General features: G+C 37.4%; 1 protein-coding gene across 5 annotated transcripts in view; it reads left to right on the forward strand.

Moving 5' to 3' along the window:
* Positions 1–17,425, forward strand: part of PRDM1 (PR/SET domain 1) — a 192,789-nt gene extending 175,364 nt beyond the window's left edge. For 3 of the 5 annotated variants that reach the window (XM_074187260.1, XM_074187261.1, XM_074187259.1), the window contains exons 3-7: positions 885–1,004; positions 4,832–5,084; positions 10,374–11,485; positions 12,259–12,387; positions 12,757–17,423. In XM_074187260.1, the coding sequence (XP_074043361.1) occupies positions 885–1,004; positions 4,832–5,084; positions 10,374–11,485; positions 12,259–12,387; positions 12,757–13,332 (2,190 nt within the window). In that variant the 3' untranslated portion in view covers positions 13,333–17,423. The other 2 variants (XM_074187258.1, XM_074187262.1) reach the window with 2 other exon arrangements.
* Positions 17,426–27,487: the final 10,062 nt, after the last annotated feature.

The following is a 27,487-nucleotide window of genomic DNA, read 5'->3' on the forward strand; positions in this document are numbered from 1 at the left end:
AGTAGATTTTCAGTCATTTCTTTATCTCAGGATCTTGGGTGGGGGAGGGGCAGAGGGCACATAAAATGTTGTCTCCGTGCCAGATCCATAAGATTATAGTTAATGAGGACTCCTGCCACTGTTCTATAGAGAGAAGAGGCTGGCTGTTGTGTTGCACATTTAGAGGAAAAAAAAACAATTATTTGAAAAGATACTTCTCTGCCAGGGACAGGAAACTGATTTGCAGTTTATCAGGAATTCGTAGGATTTAACAAGGATTTAAAATTTTTTAACCCCTTCGAAGAATGTGAGTTTGTTTTCTAAGGTTAAGTATTTCATTCCTCAAAAATGACTTGATGTCAATGGTTGAATGGATAGAGAAACATCTGCAAGGCTGGAATGTGTGGTCTTATTATAGTCTTAACTTGGGGTCTCTGAATGTGTCCATATTTATTTGTGACTGGATTTCATTATAATTGATTTCCTTTGCCATCCTATATATTTTATTTTGTGTATTTAAAAATGAAATTCTGAAGTGTCCATAGATTTCACCAGATAGTCTTAAGGGAGTCCATGACAAAAAGGTTTAATAACTATTGTCAAATTAGAGGAAGAACTAGCTTTTCTATGTGACTCAACTCCTCCCACTCCCAAAATTCCTACCTCAACAAGTGAAAATAATTTCAAAATGGAGTTTCATTCCTTTTAAGTTTTTAGGAATACAATTTGATTCAAATAATTAGTTTGCTATTATTCTCTAATTGTTCATTTCTGCTCATTAGGAGGTGGTTTTTTTTAAAACCTTATTTTTAACCAAAAAACCAATTTGATTGAAATAGGATTGTCATTTTGAAATACAGGTCATGAATTTGTCTTTTTTTTTTTTCTCTCTCTCTCTCTTTTAGGTAATTGGAGTAATAAGCAAAGAATATATACCAAAAGGAACCCGTTTTGGACCCTTGATAGGTGAAATCTATACCAATGATACAGTTCCCAAGAATGCCAACAGACAGTATTTTTGGCGGGTAAGAAAAAATTAAAATTCCATAATTTTAATATCCAAAAAAAAAACAAAATTAAAGAGGCCAGTTCCTCCCTTCCTTCCTTTGTATGTCTCTGTCTTTCTGCTTGGGTGTTTATGTGCATTTGCTCACTAATAAATGAAACTTTATTCTCCCATGGGTGCACAAAATTAGAATTCTGAGTGGATGTTAAAGTAGCTAAATATGGGGGGGGGGGCGGAGCAGAGCCCTGTAGGTGGAGGAAAAGGAGATAACATGGACTATACTTGACTTGAATTTTTGCAACTCATAAGAGCTTCCTGATAGAATGAAACAGTTTTGTTACTTGCTTCCAGAGTAAACTCATTTGCATTTCTCTGCAAGGAGTGGGGAGTGAGTCATTGAACCTACAAATTCATAATATTGTTGAATTCTTATTAAAAAATAGTCTGAAATCAATGATTTATATAATCTTGAAAACAACTTTTTCATTAGGATGGGTGACTTAAGCTAGTATGAGGAGAAGGGGACAAGAGAAAGGAGTGGTTTTTTAAAATGAATATGCTTTAATTCAGAATCTAGGTCTTAATTCATAAAGTTTATTGGAATGCATGCATTTTCATAACCACACATATTATTTAGAATATTTCCATAAAGTCATTGAAGACTTTGAAACCTGACCTAGAATATTTAGATAAAAGATATTTTAAGGCAATCTGTATATACTGTGAACCCTGAATCAGTGAAGAAGTATTGTGTTCCTTTCCTCAATCTACCATTTTTGTGATTTCAGTTTCAATTGGGTTAGAAAGCTCCCATTACCATTTTTTTTTCTTTAAGGAATGCTTTGAATGATAGGAGGGGAAGGAATCTTTTCTTGGGCATTTTTAAGTTTTCTAAGGAAAATGTCACTGACTAAAAAGTAATGTTATTAATTACTGATCTATAAGAATATTTATCAGGTACAAAAAAATCATTTCACTCATCCTATCTTTAACATAAATCACAATGTATGTTAAAGAAGTAAATTAGAGAAATTTCTCTCAAGTTGTTCTTGAGAAATAGATTTTCTTCACCTAAGAATTTCTTTTTCCCCCCTTTGTTTTTCTTTTTAAACTTGATCTTTCTCACTAATTTTAATTTGTTTCTAGTTTAACAAATTCTATTTCCACTGTGAACAAAAGATGGAATTTAAATTGTCTTCCCAAATATAAACTTGTGTGAATATGTGTGTATTTGCTACAGACTTTTCCTAGAAAAAAGTGGGTGAGTTCATTTGAGTTTATTGCCAGTAAGTCTCTTCAGTTAAAAGCAAGTCATGGAGGTGTATAATTTCCTGGAGAGTGACTAAGTCTTCAATTAAGACTATTCGCTATTATAAGCCATTTTTTTTTTTTGTACAAAACTATCTTGAGAAAAAGGCAACAGCACCTTGGTTCTTGCAACTCTGAAAATTCCTAAATCAATAAGCTTCCTTGGTCCTTCAAAGAGGTTCTTTCTGGCTAAGAATTTGGATCAATCTTGCACATGAAAAGGAAATTGTTAGAGATAACTTCCCACATGTTATAAAAACTGTCCTGCTTTTTTTGCTGGCAGGGATAGGAACATCTGCTATATGAAAAAAAAAAAGTTCCATGCAAATTACATAGTCAAAGAGGAGAAGGGATGTTCGAGTTGAGTAAACCACAGAATGACATTATTTCTTGTAACCGTACTGTGAGTCAGCACATTTTTAATCTTCATGATAATATATGGAAACACAAGATAGGGAAAGGCATTCATTTTAGCGTTTGCTTTTTATTTTATATTTTTGTGGGTGTGAGCCTGTGACTTCATGGCATCGTCATCTCCCCTTTTAAACGAGGGTACAGTAAATTGGGGAAAGCTGACTGGAAGGTGCATCGCCCTTAGCTTTAGAAAGCAGCTTCCGCCCGAAGCAGAGAGTGCAGAGCAATGGAACCCCGTGTTCCTGGAAGTTTGCACATCAGAGTAAACAAACTTGAAGACTCCTCTTGATAGCAGAATTCACCCAGCCCTGTTCCATTTTGTCATAACAAAACACACCGCAAAATCTCACAAGCTTCTTTGATGAAGCCACATGTATTTCCCCCTTCACAATTTACAGGAAGTTACTCTTAAAAGAAAGTGATTCTGGTGTTTACTGCCTATGTTAAAGGGACAGAGTTCCCTTTTTATTTTTGATAGCGTTGGAGAGACATAAGAAAGGCTTTATAGCCAGAGTCAGGGTGTGTGTGTGTGTGTGTGTGTGTGTGTGTGTGTGTGTATGTGTGAGTAAGAATCAAGTAATAGTCTGTTCACTCCATGGATACTCTTGGACTATGAACAGGATGAGACTTTCTGGAGACCACACACTACAGATCATCAGGTATTGGTTGCCAGACAAAATCCGGGTGAGGGAGGAGGGAAAGAGGGAGAGGGAAGGGGCATCTTTTAACTAGGAATGTTCTATGGAAGCAGAGGTAGAAGGTTTGAGTGTCTGACCTGAGCAAATGGGCTGCTTTGAGTTTTCCTTCTTCTTACCCTCTATTCTTTAGTCTAATACATATTAACTACTCTGACTGTAACTGGAAAAGACAATTTTTTCATCCTACTTTGCCTTCAACAAGCCGCATTTTTTTTCAGCTGTTGGGGAGAAATGTGTGGTGATTTATGTTACCCCTTACAAAAGTAATAGGGCTTCCTTTCTTTCTCCCCCCCCCTTTTTTATTTAAAAGAAAGTACAGGTCCAAACATGTCCATTGAGAGGAAAAGTGACTTCTCAGTAGTAGACTGTCAAATGTTGGCCTCTTTCCAGGTCTTCACTTTGTTATGGCAGGTGAAGTTCACCTTTGCCCCACCCAGTGTTTCCACAAAAAAGGCATGGTTCCAAGTTTTGTAAAGCAAGTTACTTTAGGACTTGTGGGGGGGTGGAGGATGTTTGCATAGTTTAAGCCTCTGGGCGGGGGTGGTTGGAAACTGCAAGTAAAGAGAGGCCCATAGAAAAGTCGGAGGACAGAACCAGGAGAACGTAGTTATATACTGGAACAGCAATATTGTTTGATGATGAATTGTGAAGTGACTTAACTATTCTCAGCAATACAATGATCCAAGACAATTCCAAAGGACTAACTATAAAGCATACCACCGCCTCCAGAGAAAGAACCGATATTGATTGAGTACATACTGACGCAAGCTATTTTTCACTTTCTTTTTTCTTTTAGTCAAGTCTTGTACAAAATGACTACTATGGAAATGTTTTACATAATTGCACATGTATAACTTCTATCTGATTGCTTAGTATATCAGGGAGGGAGGGATAGAGTTTGGAACTCAAAACTTTAAATTAAAAAATGTTTTAGGTGAAAAAAAAAAAAAGCTGAGACTTGGTTTGACACAGCCTGCTCTTAGACCTAGGTGACTCAAAAGAAGTGTACAATCAGAACTGGAGTTAGTCATATTACTCATTTGCCATTCTAACACTTTTAAGATTGCTCTGAGGTTCGACGCTTCAGAGTTGGAGGCAGCCCAGCCCCTTCCCATGAAACTGTGTGTTTCAGTCTTGGTTTTTTTTTTTTGTTTTTTTGTTTTTGCCCTCAGCATTACATATTAACCAAAATGGAAAAGGTAATGAGAGAAATGTTACCTTTCACTGGTAACTCCCATATTTCTGCTAAAATCTAGTATGCTCTGGTTGTATTTAACTTTTGTAACGAGAGTTGGGGAAGGGGAAGCACACAGTATTCTTGTCATCTTATCTCCATTCTTTGATTGTGCCGAAGGAAGAGAGAATAAATAAGCCTCGGTCTTTTCAGGAATTTTTTCCAATGGTATTGTCTTCTGTTTTCCTCCAGATTTATTCTAATGGGGAGCTTCACCACTTCATCGATGGCTTTAATGAGGAAAAAAGTAACTGGATGCGTTATGTGAACCCTGCTCACTCTGTTCAGGAGCAGAATTTGGCTGCGTGTCAGAATGGAATGAACATCTATTTCTACACTATTAAGCCAATCCCTGCCAACCAGGAACTTCTTGTGTGGTATAGCCGGGACTTTGCAGAAAGACTACACTATCCTTCCTCCGGAGAGCTGATGAGGATGAACCTCAGTAAGTGGATTACAATTAAAAAAAAAAAGAATGCCAGTAATGTCTATTCTGTCTGTACGATCTGATAATATGGTGGTTAATTATATGGCTGTATCAACTGTTGTGCCAGGGTAGGTGGTTTGGACCAGAAAGAGGGGGAATTGCTTCCTCCTTTTTCCTTCCTTTTACTTCTCTCTTTTCAAGCTTCATTTGCTTATCCAAGGAGCATTTTTTTTTAAATTATTCATTACTTTTTGAGAGTTGAATTTATAAAGCTATAGTGAGAAAAGTGACTTACAATTGGCAGGACTTTAAAATGTATGACTGGTATAATAAACCTGAAACCATTGAATAGATTTTTTTTTTGTTGCCTATTTTTGCTGCTTAGAAATGAATGCCATATTGAACTCAACTGACAACTAGTAAATCTTCATCAACCAAGAGATAGAGTATAAGAATAAAGACTATAGTGTTCCAAGCTTTTTCTAGAAACAATAAGCAATTAGCTGTCTTCTGAAAGAATATTCTAAGTGGGTGTTCTGAAGATTTCATATCTAACTTCCTTCCTTATGGTAAAATCTAATTATCTGATATCTTAAATCTGTTTAACAGTAGCTACATATTACTTTATCTAACAAATTTTCAGTTCCCCAGTCAGGTTTATAGGCTTTCACTTTTTTATTTAGGTAAAATTATCTGACCTGGACCTGGTAACCACCTCTTGGTACCAAAAGGTCTTATTTGTATAAGTGATTTGGACCATTCTCCAAGAAGTCAGAAAATTCTCGTCTTCTTTTGTGTGATAAAAGCCACAAAGATCTGCCACTGTTTAAAATTAAAAAATAATTATTATTTTTCTCCCTAAACCAGAAGAGCCAATTAATTTCAAGGAAAGATCATATCCTTGAGTTATTTGGATTTGATTTAATTTTTTCTCTCTTTTAAATGAGAAATGTAGACAAAACTTAGTTGTTGTTTGGCTCAGGATTGACAAATCTTGATGGAAATGCTGACTTTGCCCCTCCTAGCTGAGTGACTTTGGGTCTATGTAACTTCACCTTGCTGAGTCTCAGTTTTTTCATCATTTACTACAGGTGGCTGGTCTCAATGATTTCTAAAACACCTTCCATCTCTCAATATCTGAGCCTATGAAATCACATTCTGTCTCTTGAGACACAAATGTATAAGCTAATTCTAGAAACTGATTCTCCTTCTGCTTCAGAAAGGGAAGGTTCTGACCAGGGGAGTGTGTCAAAGTAATTCTTGAGAGTGTATAAAATTAAGCTGGTCTTTGGAATACAAAAGCTTAAAAGCATCTCTTCATGTTACTTTCAAGGATCATCCCATTCATCAATGTCTTTTATGAGTTTCATGGATAGACTAGGAGAGAATGTTCTAAAATAATTCAATTCTCAACATTGAACCCTTGAGGAGTTCTGTTTGTCTAATATCAGTTACCCAGAATTAATTTCTTATTCCTTAGGGGTGTGTGACTCCTTAACCTTTGTAAACATTTCACATTATAATTCGGTATCTTCTTATTTTAGTGGGCAAAAGTCAGTAAATTTCAGAGGGTTTGGATAGAAACACTAGTGGGAGTTCTAGAGCTTTATAATCATTGGTTAAATCAAAGCAGTTCTAATGACTTTTTAAAAAATTAACCCATAGGCCTTTCTTCTCAAGTCACTGGTTCTTTTGCCTGCTCTAAAGTTTCAGATTCCTAAATCAGAATCCTCTTATTTTGTTAGAAAAAATAGCATTATTGCCTTTTCTTTAAGTAGATCCTTTTTTCTCTAGGTTCTTCTATACAATAGGAAAATAATATTATTAGGTTTCATTTTCCATTAAATTTCAGGGCAACCTTTATTTAGCAGTTTTTGAATTATAACAACTAGTCACCCTCAGCAGAGGGTTCCTATTGCCTGTTGTGAAATCAGTTGTCTTAGGTGTGGTGGTTGATGATTGAGACTGTTGATCAGGAAAATTTCCACTATTTCATCAGTCTTAATAAGTAGCTTATACCTCTGACTAGTGATCTGTGTTCAGTTTCCACACTTAAAGCACAACTCAAATCTGTGCCAGATTTCCTATTGGGGGTTCACGTGATATTAGTGAAAGATGATGATTTAATTAATAGAGATAGAGAGGGTGGGGGGAAGCTTTGATGAGATAATGATTGAATTTTTAAATCAAAGTTATTGGGATTTTTTTGTTTTTAAAGAAAAAAGAACCTACTTTTAATTGTGAATCAGAATGTAGATGAATTTATGCCCCTTCTTTCTCTGTTCCACTCCAGTGGAGAAAAAAAGTTATTTGGCACACACACAAAAAAGGAGACATAGACCCATCTAGAAAACAGATGATCAAATTATAGACTTCTAAATGTTAGTTTGCTTTTTCAGTTTCAGTTGAAAACATGCTTTATTTTACCTTCTGTAGAACTTCTAGGTTCTCTTGCTTCTAACCTTAGAGGCTTATTATAGACTGAAAATGTGAATCGGCATAATTAAGCCATTGAAGGCCTTCAGGACCATTTTACTCTTGAAATGACTCTGTCCGCCTACAGCCATTTAAGATTTAAGAACAAAACATCTTTTTTTTTTCTTAATTCTTTTTTTTAATGTTAAGTTGTTACTGAGTGGAAGAATTACAAATAACTGAAGTACTGATTACTCAGCAGGTGCTGAAGGTTAATTTTACTATCTATAAAGACACAAATGTACATGGTTTTTTGGTATCTTTTTTTAATACTCCATTAGAACATTCTAATTAGACTCTTATGCTGGGTTGAAGCAATCTTTTCCAGACATGGTTTTCTAAAGTTCTGATAGTGATAAATATTAATAATTTGAGGGTTTGGAAACCAGGAAAGTAAAAAAATATTCCAGTATTACATATCAGGATTCTTTGTGAGGATTCCCCCCTTTTTTTTTGCTAAAGAGGAAAAATCATTCCAAATAGCAGGCATCTGTTGTGTACTCCATGGAGTAGGAATAGCAGAAAATGATACTTTTCAAAAGAAAATGTTTCTCTTATCTTTCTCATGAAATTTTCTTGTTTAGAATTAGTTCAGCATTAGAATCTATTTACTTTCAAGGGTTATGAAAAAATATAATTCATCCACCTGCTTAGTCACAATTAAAGATATAAGAGGAAAGCAAATGCCATGAAAACTACTAGGAAGTACTATAGACTGATTGCATCTGACATCTTGAGATAGTTATCCCCATTCAGAAAATGACCAAGAAAAAAAGGGCTTCTTGATCTCTGAAGAAAATTATGATGATTAAATGTGATTTCTTAAGTGAAGATGGTAGTGTTATACTTGTACCTTCATTTTGTTAATGGTGGGGTTGGGGGAGGCTTCCGTAAAATGAGGAGAGGAAGTGAGGTAGCCTTCTCTAAGGATTCTTTCCACCAAGCATTCCACTTCATCTTGGGTAAATTCCTTTCCTTAGTAGTGAGGAGGTTCCCCTATCAGTTTTCCAGGTTAGCTTGTCTCTCTCTTCCTCTACCATTTTAGCTTTAAAAAACAAAAGTGACAATTTGAACTTCCTGCCTCCCAGGCCCCACTGAAAGACTGATATTGGTCTGATAAGGTGATATTTATTTTGGTCTAGTGGCTTCAGAAACCCTTGTCCCCTCCGCAGGCTTCCTATCAATCCCCACTGATCAGCACCTTTCCTGATAAGTGTCCCTCTCCCTGTTTATTCTGGGCTAGCTGCTCAGTGAGGAGCAACTGATAATATAACAAGTTGAGATAACATTCTCTGAAGGATTCTTAAGATGGAAGAGAATTTTTCTTAAGCCTGGTGGCCTGGAGTGTACAAATTTAGAAAGGAAAATTTCTAGCATTCTGTAACATTAATTTCTGAACCTACCAGATTTTTAAGTATGACATGAATTTTTTTTTCCAATAAATGAAGCACATAATTTTTAAAAGGTTATTTTCCCAAATGTTTTCTTTAGTTTCACTTCTTGAAAGTCTGTTCTTTTAAAGATTGTTCCAGTTGTCACAAACTCTACTTTTAAACTCTGGAAACTTAAACTGAAGCATATTTCCCTTCTATTCTCAAAGGTCATTGTTTTCTTTCTTTTTTTTTTTTTGAAACATGTTCCCATTTATCTTACTACATCATAGCTGCTACTATGTAGATGGTAGTACAATACATATATACATACATACATACATACATACATACATACATACATACACATAGCCAGTGGTTGTCAGGTATCCATAGCTCAAATGAGAGGTTTCCCGTTGTAGATTTTCAGTATTTTTGGTCTGATACAAGTTGAGATGGACTGAGTTCATGAATTTGATTTTCTTTGCCTTGACCTATACTACGTGTTGTCCTATGCAGGAGTTTGGTATTTTATAACTATTCTTCCTTGTTATTCATGTTCTTAAATAGCATATTTACTGAGTAATGCTATGCTTACTGGTATATAGAATACCTTCTCTTAGGGAAAAAAAAGGCTTTCATCTGAGCTACTTATGTTTTCTTTGGGACTATAAGTAATTGAACTGGCTGGTGGAGCACATGTTGTGGTTTGGCAAAGGTTAATCTGTCACGCCTTATGATTCCAGGGGACAACATTTTTGGGAGCCAAGTTTTACTGGGCAAATTCTGGCTAAATTATTGTATTGTGAACAAGTGGTTTGAGGAGGGTATTGACTGGAATTTTTCCTTTATTTGGCTAACTAACCTACCCAGACATTTCTGAGTTTAATCAAATTCATATAAAAATTGATGTAAAAATTAATGATTGATGCTAGGCAAAAAAGAGTTTTAATCTGGCTGATCTATATTATTGTGCATGTTGATTTCCTTTAGGTGAACTGTGAACCATCAGTATGACTATTTTATTAGCTTCTAACACCTCATGGTATTTTTCCACCCCATTTTAATAGAAGCTATCTGTTCTGGCAAGTTTGATCTTTTGCTTGAATAGCACTTTTCACATTCTATGTTCTTTACCAATGGAAACAAAACTCAAACAATAACCCTCTTATGATAGGTAAGGAACTGTCTCCCCATTTTGAAGGTGAAAGAAATGAGATAAAGCAAGTTTTTTATGGTTTGCCTAGAGTCATCTTTTAGAGGGGATATCCAAACCCCTGAATAAGTCTAGATCACTCATCTTTGGTTTACAGGTCATCCCTCTCTTCTTTAACTCAATATTCTCAAGCAAGCTGTGGGAACACAAAAAAAAGGTTCCAAAACAGCGAAGTTCTTTCCTCTTTGACAATGATGTGCCATTTTCTCACATCCCCTTAAGTAACTGTATTATTCTTTATTTCAGCTCAAACACACATCAGTTCAAAACAACAAAGCACTGAGAAAAATGAACTTTGCCCCAAAAGTGTCCCAAAGAGAGAACACAGTGTGAAAGAAATTTTGAAAAATGATTCCAGCCATTCAAAAGGAAAGAGCTTATTCCAAGCTAACATTTCACCCATCACTCCAGAAAAGGACATGGATGATTTGAGGAAAAACTACAGCCCAGAAAGGCCTATATGCCCTCAGGTCATCTACCCGATTCCATTTCCCCATGCAGAAGATTTGTTGAAAGCTTCCCTGGCCTACAGGATGGAGAGACCCACTTACATTACTCATTCCCCCATCCCATCATCCACCACTCCTAGCCCCTCCGCAATAAGCAGCCCAGACCAAAGCTTGAAAAGCTCCAGCCCTCATGGTAGCTTGGGGGACACGGTTTCACCCTTGGCTCCCATTTCTCAAGAACATCGAGACTCTTACTCTTACTTGAATACACACTATGGCACAGAAGGATTGGGGTCATACCCTGGCTATATACCACCTAGTCATCTTTCTCCAGCCTTCTTCCCCTCTTATAATGCTCATTATTCCAAGTTACTTTTACCTCCATATGGTATGAACTGTAATAGCCTGAGTACTGTGAACAACATAAATGGCATCAATAACTTCAATCTCTTCCCAAGATTATATCCAGTCTACAGTAACATACTCAGTGGAGGAGGTAACTTGCCTCCAACCATGTTCAACTCAGCTTCTCTTCCCAATTCATTGCCCTCTGAAGGATCCCGAAGATTGCTACAACCAGAGCACCCCAGAGATGTTCTTGTACCTGCACCCCACAGTGCCTTTTCTATCACCAGCGCAGCCACCAGCATGAAAGACAAGCCATGTAGCCCAACCAGTGGGTCCCCAACTGCTGGGACAGCTGCCACATCTGAACACATGATACAACCTAAAGCTACCTCAGCGATGTTGGCAGCCAACAGCAGTGAAGAAGCCATGAATCTCATTAAAAGTAAGAGAAATATGACTGGTTACAAAACACTTCCATATCCACTGAAGAAACAGAATGGAAAAATAAAGTATGAGTGTAATGTTTGTTCCAAGACTTTTGGACAACTTTCAAACCTGAAGGTAAGTATTGAAAATCAAATTTTTGATTATATATGAATTTTTGTATTTTTATATCTCTATAAAAGATATGGTTTTTACAACTGTATTGGGGAATAAAAGAGTTCTGTGACCAGGATTCTAGTCTGGGTCCTGTCACTCAATATATAGGTGGGTAACCTTAGGTCAAGTCCATTTCACCCTTGTATGTCTCAGTTTTTAAATTTTCAAAATGGGAATAATTTTTGTTACTACAACTCTACCCCACAGGGTTGTTGTGAAGACAGTACTTGGTAAATTATTTGGCATCATGTAAATATGAGCTTTTGTTGTTGTATCATTATGGTTTGACAATAATAACTTGACTTTCAAGACTAATAAAAAGAATCTACTTCATTTGTTCTCTTGAGAAATTTGTACCTCATATATTTTCCAACCAAAAGACATTGTGGTCTTAAAATGTGTGCATACTCTTTGACTCAGCCATACCACCACTAGTTCTATACTCCAAAGACATCAAAAAAAAAAGATGAGAAAGACCCATACTTTACAAAAATAGCTGTAGCACTTCTTTTCGTTTTAATCCAAACTTGAAGTTAAAGAGGGTGCACATTATTGGGGAATGTCTAATCAAAGTATGGCATGTGGATGTAATAGAATACTGTTGTACCATAAGAAATGAGAAAAATGAGGACTTTACAAGATCTCAGAACCCTATATCCAGTTGATGCAATATAAAGTGAGCAGAACCAGCCGGACAACTGATTTAAAAAAAAATGTTGGTCTTTTGTTCTTAGGTCCACCTCAGAGTGCACAGTGGAGAGCGACCATTCAAATGTCAAACTTGCAATAAGGGTTTCACTCAGCTCGCCCACCTGCAGAAACACTACCTGGTCCACACTGGAGAAAAGCCTCATGAATGTCAGGTGAATAACTCCTCCTGGGGAACATTTTTAAACTGGTTGGAAATCTGTCCAACCAGTTCCTAGCATGCTCAATAGAACCTGCAGATTAAAGCCAAAATATGTAGTTCCTTGTAAACACTGATTGGTTGCTGCCACAGCCGTGTCCTCTAATCTGCAAGCAAACAGGCAGACCTGGTGTCCAGTGGGTGGGAAAGGGACAGGGAATTGAGCCACCACCTCCTGTGGGTTATGCCCACACAGCCCTATTTGCTTAATAGCCCTCAGGTGGCTCCTCACCTCCCAAGTTGCTGCAGATCTGCCTATGGACCTAAGCCCTCCCATTTACAGCCTCTAATGTCCTGGTATTCCTGTCTCTCTGTCCAAATATAGGTCTGTCACAAGCGGTTCAGCAGCACCAGCAACCTTAAGACCCACCTTCGACTTCACTCTGGAGAGAAGCCCTACCAGTGTAAACTCTGCCCAGCCAAGTTCACTCAGTTTGTGCACCTGAAACTCCACAAGCGCCTACACACCCGGGAGAGGCCACACAAGTGTACTCAGTGCCACAAGAGCTACATCCATCTCTGTAGTCTCAAGGTTCACCTAAATGGCTATTGTCCCCTGGATCCCACTTCTGGCTTATCCATGGAGGACTTGACTCGAATAAACGAAGAAATAGAAAAGTTTGACATCAGTGACAATGCAGACCGACTCGAAGATGCAGAGGACAGTACGGATATGACTTCTGTGGTGGAGAACGAGATCCTGGCTTTGCTCAGAAGAGAGATGGAAGGAGCCAACCTGAAAATGTCTTTACAAAGGAACATGGGAAATGGACTCATCTCCTCAGGGTGTAACTTTTACGAGTCATCAGACCCATCCCTCATGAAGTTGCCTCATAGTCACCCACTACCTCTGTTACCTGTAAAGGTCAAACAAGAAACAGTTGAACCGATGGATCCTTAAGACTTTCAGGAATTGAAAGAAGCATATATGCATATATATATATATAAATAATTTTAATTTATGACTTGGCAAGTCAGGATAACTGTAGCAAATTGTTTATACGTTGAATCCAATGCTGCAAAGCTTTCCTGGCATCACAGATGAGTTCCCTCACACTTTTTCTTCCAATTCAAAGAAGGAACTCTGAAGTAATTGTAATCTCAGGGTATAAAGAAAAAAAGACTATTATATGTATACGTATTATATATATATACATACATATATATATATATATTTGACTGTGTTTTGAATATGTTTGTAAGTATGTTTGCGTAGCCTTTCCCATTACTAAGACAATCTCCTATCTATAATTATTTTTCAATGATAGTACTTTATAATTTATTATGCAACTTATTCTAAAAGCAATAATTAGAAAATGTTTACAATGACTGGAAAAAAATCATTGTAATTTGAGTATAAGTGTTTATGTTTTTTGTCTTGTGGCCATTCTTTGTAGATAACTTCTGCACATCTGTCTAAATTAAGGTGAAGTTAAGATTGGAAAAACCAAAATACATTACTTCAGTCAAAATGCTACATACTGAAGGTATGAAAATGAGGTCTTGTATTGCCAAAGGTGGACATGTTGAATCATTCTTGCGATCACTTAAGTTTGAACAACATTGTGTAACTTGGGGATAGATGTGCAGAATTACCCAATAATAATTTGGATAGTGGCAATATGGAAAGGAATCCTGTACCTGCCTCTCTGTAGGTAGTTCAGACACTTTTTCCCCCTACCTATAGCTCTACCCAGAAAAATGACAAGACAGGAAGGCTGTGCCAACCTGACTTTTATACCAATGAGCAGGGGTGGTTGTTGTTGGTTGCTTGGTTTGAATTTTTTTTTAATTTTTATCCTTTTTTCTCTAAAAGCAATACAAGACCCCAAAGTGACCCAAAAAATCCACCACAAACTGTCCTATAACTGTCATATCCCTGTGTAGCAACCAAAAATGTGAAGATGACAAAATGTCATATTTAAAACCACTTAAAAAGCACAAGTGGTTTTTGTATATGTTAAGTTTTTCAGGTTATAATTTGGGATGCTTTCTATATGTAATGTTTGTTTTAATTTCATGATGCACAAAAGCTGTGCTTTCCCAGTAAGGAGTTTTGGGGCAGAAAGTCTCATTCCACATTTTGAGAAACTAAGCAAACAAACAACAACAAAAAAGCAAAGCGGGTATTTTCTTCTCATTGTCTCTGGGTGGAAGTGGGTGATGAACATTCCTGTTCCAGCACATCAATTTTGTTTTGTTTTCTGTAAGACTCAGATTTTCCTCAGTATTTGCATTTGTACATTTTGTGGTTAATTTAATTGAAGATGAAAAGGGCATTGCAAAGTTATTCAACAACAATTACCTCATTGAGTGTGTCCAGTAGTGCAGGAAATGCTGTTTTATCTAATTCTTTGCTACTTTAGAGAAGAAAGTAAGTGTGCACAGAAAACTTAGAATGTGTTAACTTTTTTTAAGTTTCCTTCTATCTTAAAATTTAAAAATCATACTGAAGGACTGGGGTCAAAATGGGGATGGGGGTTGGGGGTGAGAATGAAAGGAGTAGGGAGAGAACCATGAGTATAGGGGTCAAATAAGTCCATATTGTACTGATCTTATATGCAAGGCACTGTGATGAATATATAGATGATGGAGAAAGAATATGTCTTCAAGGCACTTAAAATCAAATTAGGGAGACATCACAATACACATGAAAGCATAAGTACCAATGGGACCATATTCTGGATATTTTCATACTGATAGGGCCCCCAAAATTCAAGGAAGAGAGAGGACACCACTCTTCCTTCCACTCTGCACCAGTGCCTCTGACAATACCACAATGGTAGGCCAGATGAAGACAATCGCAAAGGAGCTATTGGATTACTTTACCCCTCTCTCCAAGTGCATGAGTGTCTTACTTTTTTTTTCTCAATTTGCTAACCCCAAAGATATCATGTTGACATTTAAGGTGTAGTAAAGAATGGTGTATATTTATACATTTTATTTATACCACTATACTATATGTGTGTGTGTGTGTGTGTGTATATATATATATATATATATATATATATATATATGTATGTATGTATATATATATATATATGTCACAATATATATTGTGAGCCAAACCAAGATAATGAAACCTAATTTCATAAAAGATGAAAATCAAACCTCTTCAGAGGACTTTGCATCACCTGATGACCTCAAACCCAGGGTGATGATATGTTGGGCATTTGAAAAAAATTAGTATACATTTGCTTCCTTTCTGAATGTTATAAGGTCCAACAGTGAAGACCCCACAATCTTAATAGAAAGGGGAAATAAAAATCCCACCCTACATGTAGTAACACCCCAAAGACCAGTACATTTGAATCAAATGATCTTTGAGTGTAAGGGACAGCCTAATAGAGCTTTATTTCACTTTGCCACATCTTGAGTTATGTGGTCACAGCCAGTGTCAGAAACAAATCCTGTTATTACATTTGTCACCACTCAATGCACATTGTCTTTGCCTTTATTACTTAAAGGTCTTTGATCAAACCATTTTGTGTAAATTACAGGATTATGATGGAAATAAAATTGGCTAATGGGTTGGCAATTTGAAGAATTCAAGATAACCCAGAGAAGTATGTAAATGAAGCATTTGCTTCATATATGTGTGTGTATGTATATGCATACATATATATGTGTATATACATATATATATGTATATACACACACACACATATATATATATATATATATACATATATATATATATATAAGTTCCTGCCTCTGAGAATAGCAAGGCTGAGAAATTTACACGTAGCAATGTGGTTAAGGAACAGTACTTAAATGCAGATAAACCAAAGTATCACTACTCGGACACTGGACACACTTTTCTTATCCTCAACCCCTTTTCCCTCTGCTATTTTGGCCTTTAGTGCTTTTGTGTTCATGTTTTTTCAAAGATTTATATACTGCAGCTTTAAAAATTTTGAATTCTCTGTACTGTCCATGGTTTTCCTGACCCTCCCCTGTTTAGGCCTCTTACATGTGAATGTAGCAAACAATCAGAAAGTGGTTTTGCTTTTCTCAAAGGAAAAACTGACCAAAGTTAATCGGCTTTTTACTTTGCTAGAACAACAAACTATCTTATGTTTACGAACTGGTTTACATTGTTATTTATGTACAATTGTCAAAATGTAAATTAAATATAAATGTTCATGCTTTACTGATTGTGGTGAGTCTTTAGCTGTCTCAATAGTGGCTTTGTATTTACACAGAGAGGGATGCCCCTAGGCTGACTTTAAAAGCTTTTTGGGTTTTTTTTTTTAATGTCACTTCCCAATCCTCTAGCTCCAACATTACAGAATTCTGCCCCTGCTACCACAAAGTAAAAGGAGCAAGACAAACATACTTGCCTTGTCTGACTACAGCTACTTCATTAGCGAGCTCTACCTTACCACCTCTTCACCTCTGCCCAGAAGAGAAAAACCAGAGTCCACTTAGGTCTCTGAATTGACCAACTGATCACACAGCTTTCAGTGTTCCTTTTCCATTAGGTAAATTGTCTTCTCTTAATGAAAGTCTTGCCAAGTTTTTCCTGAATTCTTCAGGGGCAATTTCTTAGAGAATCTATTACATTCATAGGCTTAGTTTAATCCAGTGATTAAAAGCAGTGCTTTCATTGCCACAAAAATAGTACTATAACTACCTTTTAGAATACATGGAACTTTCTCTGTTTTGACCTCTGGGTTACATAGTAAACAGACTTTGGAAGTAGAAAGAAAACGTCCTTAAAACTTGATTTCAGGAAAAGATAAGAGTATAAAACCATTCACACTAGATGATTTCCAAGATCCCTTCTAACTCTCAGTCTTTGATATCATCAGTAGGTTAGTCGACCCCTCAATCAACTTGTATTCTCCCTATTTTAGGCCATTTCTAATTTTGGATTGGGAAATGAGTTCTGCTAAAGGAATTTCAAATATCAACAAGCAGGTGGAACAAAAGCCATAATGGAGGGAGGACTTTAGTGGGTGTGGACATAGAGGGTAGCCTTTGACCTCTAGAAATGATATCATACAGGCAAGTCTCAACTATGCCTAAGATTAAATCAGCTGTGTATATGTGAGATCAAACATAAGTGTCTACAAATATGTGGTCTATTGGAGCTATAAGAATGTGAACATCTGAGAGGGCTGCCTTTTTTCAGGAATTATTCACTTAAAAATACTTAAAAGTCTCAAATCTGCATATATACATATACATATACATATATATATATATATATATATATATATATCTTTTTTTCTCTTCTCCCTCTGCTATTTAACTTTGTGATCTCATCAGCTCCCATGGTTTGAATCAATCATCTCTGTGCTGATGAATCTTATTTATTCAGCCCTAACCTCTCCTAATTTACAGACTTACATCTCCAGCTGCCTATTAGATAGCTCAAACTTGATACCCCATTGACATCTTAAATTCACCATATCCACAACTGAATTTATTTTCTCCACCCCTCTACAAATCATCCTTCTGAATTCCCTGTTACTTTCAAAGGTACCATTTTCCCAGTCATCCAGGCTCACAACCCTCCTCATTCTCACTCCTCCCACTCTTTCCAATCTCTTTACAAATATTGTCAGTTTTACCTTATCACCATCCATCGTATACTTCCCCTGACTGTGCCACCATCTCATCACCTTAGGCCTAGAATAGCCTGTTGGTTGGTCTCCTGGCCTAAAGCCTTTTTCCCATTTCAGTCCATTCTCCATTCCACTATCAAATTAATTTTCCAGAAGTGCAGCTCTGAGAGGCAGCTTAAGTGGAGCAGTGGATAGAGCACCAGCCCTAGAGGCAGGAGGACCTGAGTTCAAAATAGAGCTCAGACACTTTTCTAATTACCTAGCTGTATGACCTTGGGCAAGTCACTTAACCCCATTGCCTTACAAAAAGAAAACAAATATATACAAAAGTACAGATCTAACCATGTCTCACGCCCACAAGCCCATTCAATAAATTCCAGTGGTTCCCTTTCCCCCTCCAGAATCAAATATAAAATCCTCTGGCATTTAAAGCCCTTCACAACCTGACCTTTCAATATTTCAGGCTTCTTATAGCTTACCTCTGCTTTCTTTCTTCTCCTCCCATGCTGTGAGATCTACTGACACAAGTCTGACTTTCTTGTTGCATCTCACATAAGACATTACATGATTTTACTGGCAGTTCCCTAAGCCTGGGAAACTTTCCCTTCTTAATTCCACCTCCTGGCTCCTCTGATTTCCTCTGAGTCCTAGCTAAAATTGCATCTTCTACAAGAAGTCTTTCTTGATTCCACATCAATTCTGGTGTCTTCCATCTTTTGGTTATCTCCAATTTATCCTGTCTGTATCTTATTTTTACATAATTGTTTGCATCTTGTCTTTCCCAGTAGACTGATAACTTTTGAGAGCAGAATCTCTATTTTACCTTTCTTTGTAGCCTCAATCTTTAGCATAGGCCTTACCCAGTAGACAATTATTAAATGCTTGTTGATTAAATGTTTGACCAAAGGGTCCCTTTTTGGGAAAAAGACCTCTCAATCTCTCAATCCTCCATTATTCCTCTGGAAACCACGTAAGAGCAATAGTTATTTTACTTTCAAAGAGAAGTCTAATTTCATGTTTGCTATTTTGACAAAAATGGCCTTGGACTCTCCTTTCCTATCTTAGGGAATTCTCCATTTAGCTGTCAAATTAATCTTCCAAAAGTGCAGATTTGACCAAGTCTCTCACACAAGCCCATTTAATAAACTCCAGTGACTACTCTCTATCACTTCCAGAATCAAAGTCCTTCACAACCTGACCTTCCTATATTTCCAGATTTCTTATATGTTAGGCTCCTCATTCTCACTTCTCCCACTCTTTTTTTTTTTAGGTTTTTTTTTTTTTGCAAGGCAAATGGGGTTAAGTGGCTTGCCCAAGGCCACACAGCTAGGTAATTATTAAGCATCTGAGGGCAGATTTGAACTCAGGTACTCCTGACTCCAGGGCCAGTGAACCACCTAGCCGCCCCTCCTCCCACTCTTTCCAATTTCTTTCCAAGTATTGTTAGTTTTACCTTATCACCATCCATCATATACTTCCCCTGACTGTGCCACCATCTTAATGTGGGCCCTCATCACCTTAGGCCTGGAATAGCCTGTTGATTGATCTCCTGGCCTAAAGCCTTTTTGATTATCTCCAATTCAATATTTAGCTCTGAGAGGGACCTCCAGAATCATGGAGCCCAATCCCCTCATTTTACAGTTGAGGAAACAGACCCAGAGAAGGAAACTAACTTGCCCAAGGATTCTGGTGTTGTAGTTGTTGTTAAACTATTTTTTTGAGTCATCTCCTATTGTCCATGGACAATTTGGAATTTTCTTAGCAAAGATATTGGAGTGGTTTGCCATTTCCTTATTGAGCTCATTTCACAGATGAAGAAACCAAGGTAAACAGGGTTAAGTGACTTACCCAGGGTCACATAGCTAATAAGTGACTGAAGCCAGACTGGAACTCAGGAAGAGGATTCCTGATTCCAGGCCCAGAGCTCTATCTACTGTGCCACCTAGAAATCAATAGACCCAGAATTTTAACCCAGGTTCTCTGACTGAATATGGAATCCTTTCTATTTCATTCTTCTGGCTTTCAAGTTAATTCAGTACTTTCAAGTGAAGGAAATAATGATCTTTTTCATATTGTGACCCTTTTACTGTTTGGTATTTTTAAAGTGTTTCACTGTCTTCTTTAAATTTACTTAAACATATGTCCCAAGAATTTGAAATCCTGCCAATATGTAACTGTGGAGTTAAGAAAACCAGAACCCTGTTGTCATAAATGTGCCAAATAGTATATATTCTGTCCCTCTATTTTTGAAATTCCCCACCAAAAAATAATAAATAAATCAACAACAACAAAAAATTCCCCCAAACCCTTTCAATAACAGTTGCTGCCATAAATCAAACCTTCTTTCTTGGCAATTTCTTAGGGGTTGCCCTGAAGTTATATGCAGAGGATTCTTTGTAGGCTTAGACAATGTTTAATAAAACAGAGGAAAAGACAATGAACATACTGAGTTCCAGTCTTACTGGCTGAAGTTAGCAGCTGTTGGTTGAGGGGTTTTGGTTTGGTTGGATTGAAATCTTTAAAAAATAGACTTTTGTCATATTCATGATGGAAGATATGATACTGATATTTTCATTTGTAAGTCTCTTAGCAAAGTAAAGTTGTGCTGCTGAAATCCTATTCTCAGTCTCCCAGTATAGGAAATAAACACCTCCCAGAGTGGAGATGATCCTGGCTAGGCACATTTCTAGTTCTCTTTCCTAAGATAAAATCAACTTAAGATCTAATGGTGGCACAGTGGATAAAGCACCGACCCTGGAGTCAGGAGTACCTGGGTTCAAATCCGGTCTCAGACACTTAATAATTACCTAGCTGTGTGGCCTTGGGCAAGACACTTAACCCCATTGCCTTGCAAAAACCTAAAACAAACAAACAAAATCTAATGGCTTGTATAAGTAACTGAACCCCCCCTCCCCCAAATGTGGATTTTGTCTTCTGATTCCATCTTTAAAAGGATATAATAAAGTCCAGCAAAAAGTAGTGAAAATAATTAGAGGCACATTGTCAGTGGTTTCCATGGGGAGAAAAAATCAGGTCACTGGGATAACGTTTGTCCTTCATTTTCAAAGAAGACCATATCAGGGAGGTGATGCCATGATAAGCCCATGAATTGGATTTGAGTGGAGGGAGGCTGTGCTAAGTCACCAGCCTCACTTTCTCCTCCTGAGTTCCCTGGATCCAATGGTCAGATATAAATTAGGACAACTGGAGATGGCCATGGATTTGAGGCAATCAGGGTTAAGTGATTTGCCCAAGGTCACACAGGTAGTATCAAGTGTATGAGGCTGGATTCAAATTCCTGTCCTCCTGACTCCAACCTAGCTGCCCTCATTGAAGAGAACTAAGACAAACAATATGAGATTACAAATGGTAAGAAAGACCATAGAGGAAATGCTTCCACTGAACTGGCTCAGAGGGTTCTTATATTTCAGAAACCACTAACTGCAGTACTTTTGTCCCTGTTATGATTATCTCATGTTCTTGCCTAATTCTATTAAGCAATTAGGTTTTTTTTGCAAGTGATGATCCACTCTGCTTTGCTATCTACTGATTGTGCCCTGGATAAAATCTTTCTTTACAATTTCCATGGCCCCAGATTCCATATTTCTGAAGTGCTACTATCTCCAGCTCCCTAAAGGATAAGTCATTAATATGGCATGGAGTTTTACAGCTGGAAAAGGATGGAAGATTATGAAGTCCACCTCAAGTCCTTATCATATGATCATGGATTAAGAACTGGAAGACCCTCTGAGGCCATATAATCCTATGCTTTCATTTTTCAGACATAATGAAGGGCAAAGTTATAAACGTTCCTAATATGATTCAATATAAAGTACTGTTTGGTCAGATATGTTTGTTTTGCTTTTTAACTTGGGAAAAATCAAGGAATTCCATTGTTAACTTTCTCAAAATACCATAAATAATCAACTACACCTTTACCTCTCCTTCCCCTTTTACATTTGGAAGGTCTAATTTTGTTTAGAATATTTGATGGAATTTCCAAGTCCTAGGTTCTCCAGCAGAACACAAACTATTGCTGGTTCTGCAAGAAAGGCTTCAATTAGAATCCAATGACCAGGTGGTCTTCTGTCCTGAGAATCAGCCTGGTTAAATGTTGAGAGGCTCATCACCTAATAGGCTTGTGACAGTTCTTTGCCCATAGCAACCCATGGGTAGGTCATAACACCTATTGGAGGTCCTAATCCATATCATTGAGATCACATATCTTTTGGCACATTGGCATTAATGACATATTTATGCTCGTGTTTTCTCAGTATCAATGAGAGAAAAAGAGGCCGTGGTAAAGAGGTACCAGGTTGCAGAAGTTGGTAGGATAAAGTTGGTAGGTAGACACAATAAGAGGTTGCATTTCCCATAGTGGGATTACACAATGGGAGTAATATCATTTAGGTATGAGAAGGATTATTACCCAGAACATGGAAATCAACTGTTTTCTATTAGTTGTCAATAAAAGCAAAAGCAATGAAAATGAGACTAAACCATAGGAGAAAGGAGTAAAAAAAGAATACTGGCAGCCAGAGGGTTCAGTGGACAGAGTACCTGGCTGTGTAATCAAGAAGACTTTCTAGACATGTGACCCTGGGCAAGTCACTTAACACTAATTGCCTCCAAAAAATTAAAAAAGAATATCCAACCTATGAGCACTGTACCCCAGTAAAATGAATTACCTCTGAAGTTGGGGGGTTTGCCTTTATGGATTTCCAGTAAGATTAAGATTGCTTGGCAGAAAAGGACAAGTTACCTTTAGGCCTCTTCTAGATTGCTAGTATAGGATTAATTCTAATCATTAGTCTTTCAAATAAGTTAGGAATTTAGTCTAGGATGCTGATTCTATTTACTTTCTGTGGATCTCTCAGTCTAGTATGTTTATTTAATTTATAGACAAGAGTCAGCTGAATGTATAGGTAATGACCATGATCAGGGTAACCCCACTCCCTGCCCCATCTGCTTAAATAGAACATGTCTTTCCTTACAAGGTAAGAGTACTCATGCCTAGTTCTATGAGAATTATTTCAATCCAACACGTTAGGAATCCCACCCTGTTGTATTATATTGTTAATCTGTTGAAACAAATGGTCAAAATTTCTGGTCCTAGGAGACCTTGAAAGCTGAGGCTTCTCCATACAGTGCCAACTATATTAGGAAGTCATATGGTAATAGCTCAAGAGAGGCAGCCCTTAACCCGTGGGATATTAGGAATCATCCCCATGGGAGATAGGGCAAAGGATTAGGAAGAGGGGAGAAGTAGACTTTACACAAAAGAGATTGATAAAATTTCTACTTTAAGGAAGGAATATTTAGCCTGTGGCCTGTTAACTTTTTAAAGAATATTCTGACAATTGTATACTAATAGACATTATGTATTTGATTTTATCCATTTAAAAACATTATACTGAGAAAGGGTTCATAGATTCTCCCAGACTAAGGGACTAAGAACAGAAAAAAAGATGTGCTTTAAATCCTGTATTATAATTATCACTGTGGTCTTCCATGGATCAGAACTTAAAAAAATATTCATGAGATTTGACTCTTATTAAGAAATTTTCTATCTTTCTCTCACATGGAGGGGCCAGTGGGAAAAGGATCAGAATTCCCTAAATCTAGTTGTGGATCTGCCAGAAAGAATCTTTATGATATAGATAAGGCTCTTTAATTTTTCTGAGCCTCAAGTACCTTGGAGTCAGGTAAAATAAGGGTGTGAGATCCTGTACTTTAAAGAGTTTCTGCCATCCCCAACATTCCTTTCTATGATTCTTAATTTTTTGTTTTCTTTGGTGTATCTTTCATGGGGGCCTGTATGGGAGGAGGGAGATACATATATACAGATGAATAAATAGAAGATTAGCTAGATAGATATAAAATGTTCACTTGTATGTGTATAGCAAAGGATCTATTAGATTTTTGAGCCAATGATGTTCATATTGATGTTTTTAATTAATATTTTTGCCCTTGGATGAAAATGTATTCAGTGTTCTGCTTCAATATTCTGTCTCTCTGTTGCATGGGAGGGGAGAGGTATTTATTGATTTTTTTATTTTTTTATTTTTAGTAAAAGTAATATCTGTTAGCTTTTGAGTGAATAATATTTCAAGAGAATTCAATTACTTTTCCTTACACCCTTAAAAAAGAAAAGAAGGGCAAATATACTGGTAGTGAAAGGAGGAGAATGAATTTAGAATTGAGACTCATAAGAGAAAATATTACAAAGCAACTTTTCAGTTAACTGAGGGAAGAAGGCCTTGACCATCTAAAGATTGGAATTAATAAAGGGAATTGAGAAAAACTGAACAGAAAGGAGTTTGAGTAAGAGTAAGGTGGAGGCATAAAAGAAGACTGTGAGGAGATATGAAAATAAATGAAAAGTGAAAAATTGCTATATGAATAAACCGTTAAAAACAGTGAGTGAAAAAGCAATCCTATTTCCAGTCATGATTGAGTCACGAGCTCATGGAAGCTCAAGGCCTCTGCGTTGAAGCAGCTTTGCTACTAACCTACATTGTGCCGGTGGGTGCACAACTGCAGTTCCTGTGGGCGGCCAGTGTTTTCTACTTTAGTGCTGAGTTTCACTGTGATTACTCTTGATCAGAGAGACATGTGGTCTCAGAACCCCCAAAAACATGATTCTTCTCATCTAATCCTTCCTGCTGACAGCACAGTTCAAGTGAAATTCCTTCAGAGAAGAAAGAGTACAGAAATATGCACACCCAGAGGAGGAGGCGGTGGAGGAGAAGGATGGGATATCTTCAAAGATAGAGACTAAAGAGAGAGGGAGAGAAGGAGAGAGAGACATAGAAAAGGAGACGGAAAGAAAGAGAGAGAAGCTTGGAGATGGATTAGATCTATACCCTTCTCCTGTCAGCCATCTAGTATGGTGGTTAGTGCATTTGCTGTTCAGTCATTTACAGTCATGTTCTACTCTTCATTATACCTCCCCAACCCCCATATAAGGTTTTCTTGGCCAAGAGACTTGCCCATTTCCTTCTCCAGATCATTTTAAAAATGAGGAAACTGAGGCAAACAGGGTGAAATGACTTGCCCAGGACTACACAATAAATGTCTGAGGCCGGGTTTGAACCTGGGTCTTTCTGATTCCAGGTCTGGCACTCTATCCACTGCTCTACCTAGCTATCAGATATATAAAGAGGCTTAATCATGAATGGAAGGGCTAGCCTTAGACTTAGACACCTACCAGTTGTGTGATCATGGACAAGGGTTTTCACTCAGTTTCCTTATCTCTTAAAAGGTGACAATGGTCACTACCTTACTGGGTGTCTGAGGATCAAAAGAGGTGATAAATAATTTTTGTCTCTCTGTGTATCTCTTCTCTGTCTCTATCTCTGCCTCTCTGTCTCTGTCTCTGTCTCTGTCTCTGTCTCTGTCTCTGTCTCTCTCTCTCCCTTTGTTTCTGTCTCTCTCTTTCATCACTTGGTATTTTCCTCAGGAGGACAGCTGTCATTGGCATGTTTGTTGCCCCTGCCTGTGCTGACCACTTGTGCTTAGAGCTATCTTAAAGAAGATTCTATTGAGCTGTAAGTCTGGTTTCAGACCCAGTTAGTCAAATGACAATTGCGGCAGCACTCCCTATGCTCCTTTGCATGTTTGAGGAAGTGCTGAGAGCACCGAGGGAAGTAGACTGGTCCTGCCAGTATGATGATCCTCCTCCTCCTCCTCCTCCTCCTCCTGTGCACCGCCCCTCACCCTCACCTCAGTACTCAGGAAGAGAAGCGATTGTAAGGATCTGGACAGGCGCCCACGACAGCGTGGGGAACATCTTTCATAAACAATGCAATTCTGGGTTTTCAACTAGATTAGAAGATTCCAATAGCACCTAAAACTTGTGTCTCAGACCAACCAAGCCGATCTTTCTCCCCCAAAACACTTTTTTTCTCTTCTCATTCTTGGCTTTACCCATCACCCATTCACCTTTTTTTTTTCCCCATTCTCTCTCTCTCTCTCTCTCTCTCTCTCTCTCTCTCTCTCTCTCTCTCTCTCTCTCTCTCTCTCTCTCTCTCTCTCTCCCCGCTGTTTCTCTCTAATTTTCTTTCTGTGTTTTTTTCTTTCTCTTTCCCCTTCTCCCTATCTAACTCTCTCTTTTTTCTCCTCTCTCTGTCTCTGTCCTTTTGTCATTCTCACTTCCTCTCTGTTTTCGTGTCTGTCTCTCTGTATAACTCTTGTCTACCTTGATTTCTGTGTCTATCCCTCTTGCTTTCTCTTTTTTGTCTGTCTCGGACTGTCTACCCTTGATTTCTGTGTCTATCACTCTTGCTTTCTCTTTTTTTGTCTCTGTCTCTCTCTGATAATCTGTCTCTATGTCTATCTATCTGCCTGTCTCTCTGTTTCTCTCTGTCTCTACTTCTGTCTCTCTGACTTTTTGTCTTTGTCTGTTTCTGTTTTTCCATATCCAATGCAGAACCAAGTTTCTGTTGATGCTACCTCTGTAAAACTTTTCATTCATCATATCCTATATGAATATCTCATTGCCTCCACCCACCCAGACAACTGTCTTCTAACCTCCTCTCTTTCCCTATGCCAATTCATTCCTTTCATAACTCATGGCTGCATAGTTAATTTTCTTTATGCACAGATCTAACACTCAGTGCTTAAAACATTTTAATGGCCTCTGATTGCCCCCTGAATAAAAGCCATACACCTTACGATGACATTTCAAGGTTCTTCATGATTTAGTGTCCCCTTTTTTCATACTTCTCTTCATCCCGTGATCTATATTTCAACCAAACTGGACTATCTGCCACAACCCAGACCTGTCTCTGAATCTTTGCCCACACAGTTCCCTAGGTTTCAAATACAAAGCTTTCTTCATCTCTGGTAAAGACTATTATTATTCTCCTGTCTTACAAAAGAAAATAAGGTTTAAAATATTAAATTTATGGCCAAAAAATAGTAAGACTTGAAAGTAGGATTCATGGAATCATAGATTCAGAACTGTAAATACCCTTAATAATCATCAAATTATCAAAAGAATCAAGTGCCTATTATATTACAATCCTCAAGAAACAGACAAAATTAAACATTCCCTACACTCAAAGAATCTACGTTTTGATGGGGGAAATGACATGAATTATGAGATTTTATATATATATTTGTATATATATGTACATGGGAATTTTGGGGGGAATACTTTTTCATATTCAGTACCCCATTTTACAGATGAGGACAAGGCCAAAATGTTATCATCAGTGCTCTATATCTAGCATAATGCTTTCCACTACATCCATGCTCCCTTGAATCTTCTCAAGCCCAGACCTTTCCTGGCTTCAAATTCACTAGCCTTCCTCATATACAACTCTGCTATTCAATGTCATTGTCTCTCACTTATCTGGGTCCTTAGAAGAATGATGCACTATGGATAATCTAAAACCATTTAGCCCTTAATTTTGGAATAGGCTATGTTGAGGGAAAAGCAGAGTATAAAGAAAAAAGTCCCAAGTCTAGAATTTGAGA

Source organism: Macrotis lagotis, chromosome 5 (assembly GCF_037893015.1).
Source record: "Macrotis lagotis isolate mMagLag1 chromosome 5, bilby.v1.9.chrom.fasta, whole genome shotgun sequence".
In the NCBI taxonomy this organism is placed as follows: Eukaryota; Metazoa; Chordata; class Mammalia; order Peramelemorphia; family Peramelidae; genus Macrotis; species Macrotis lagotis.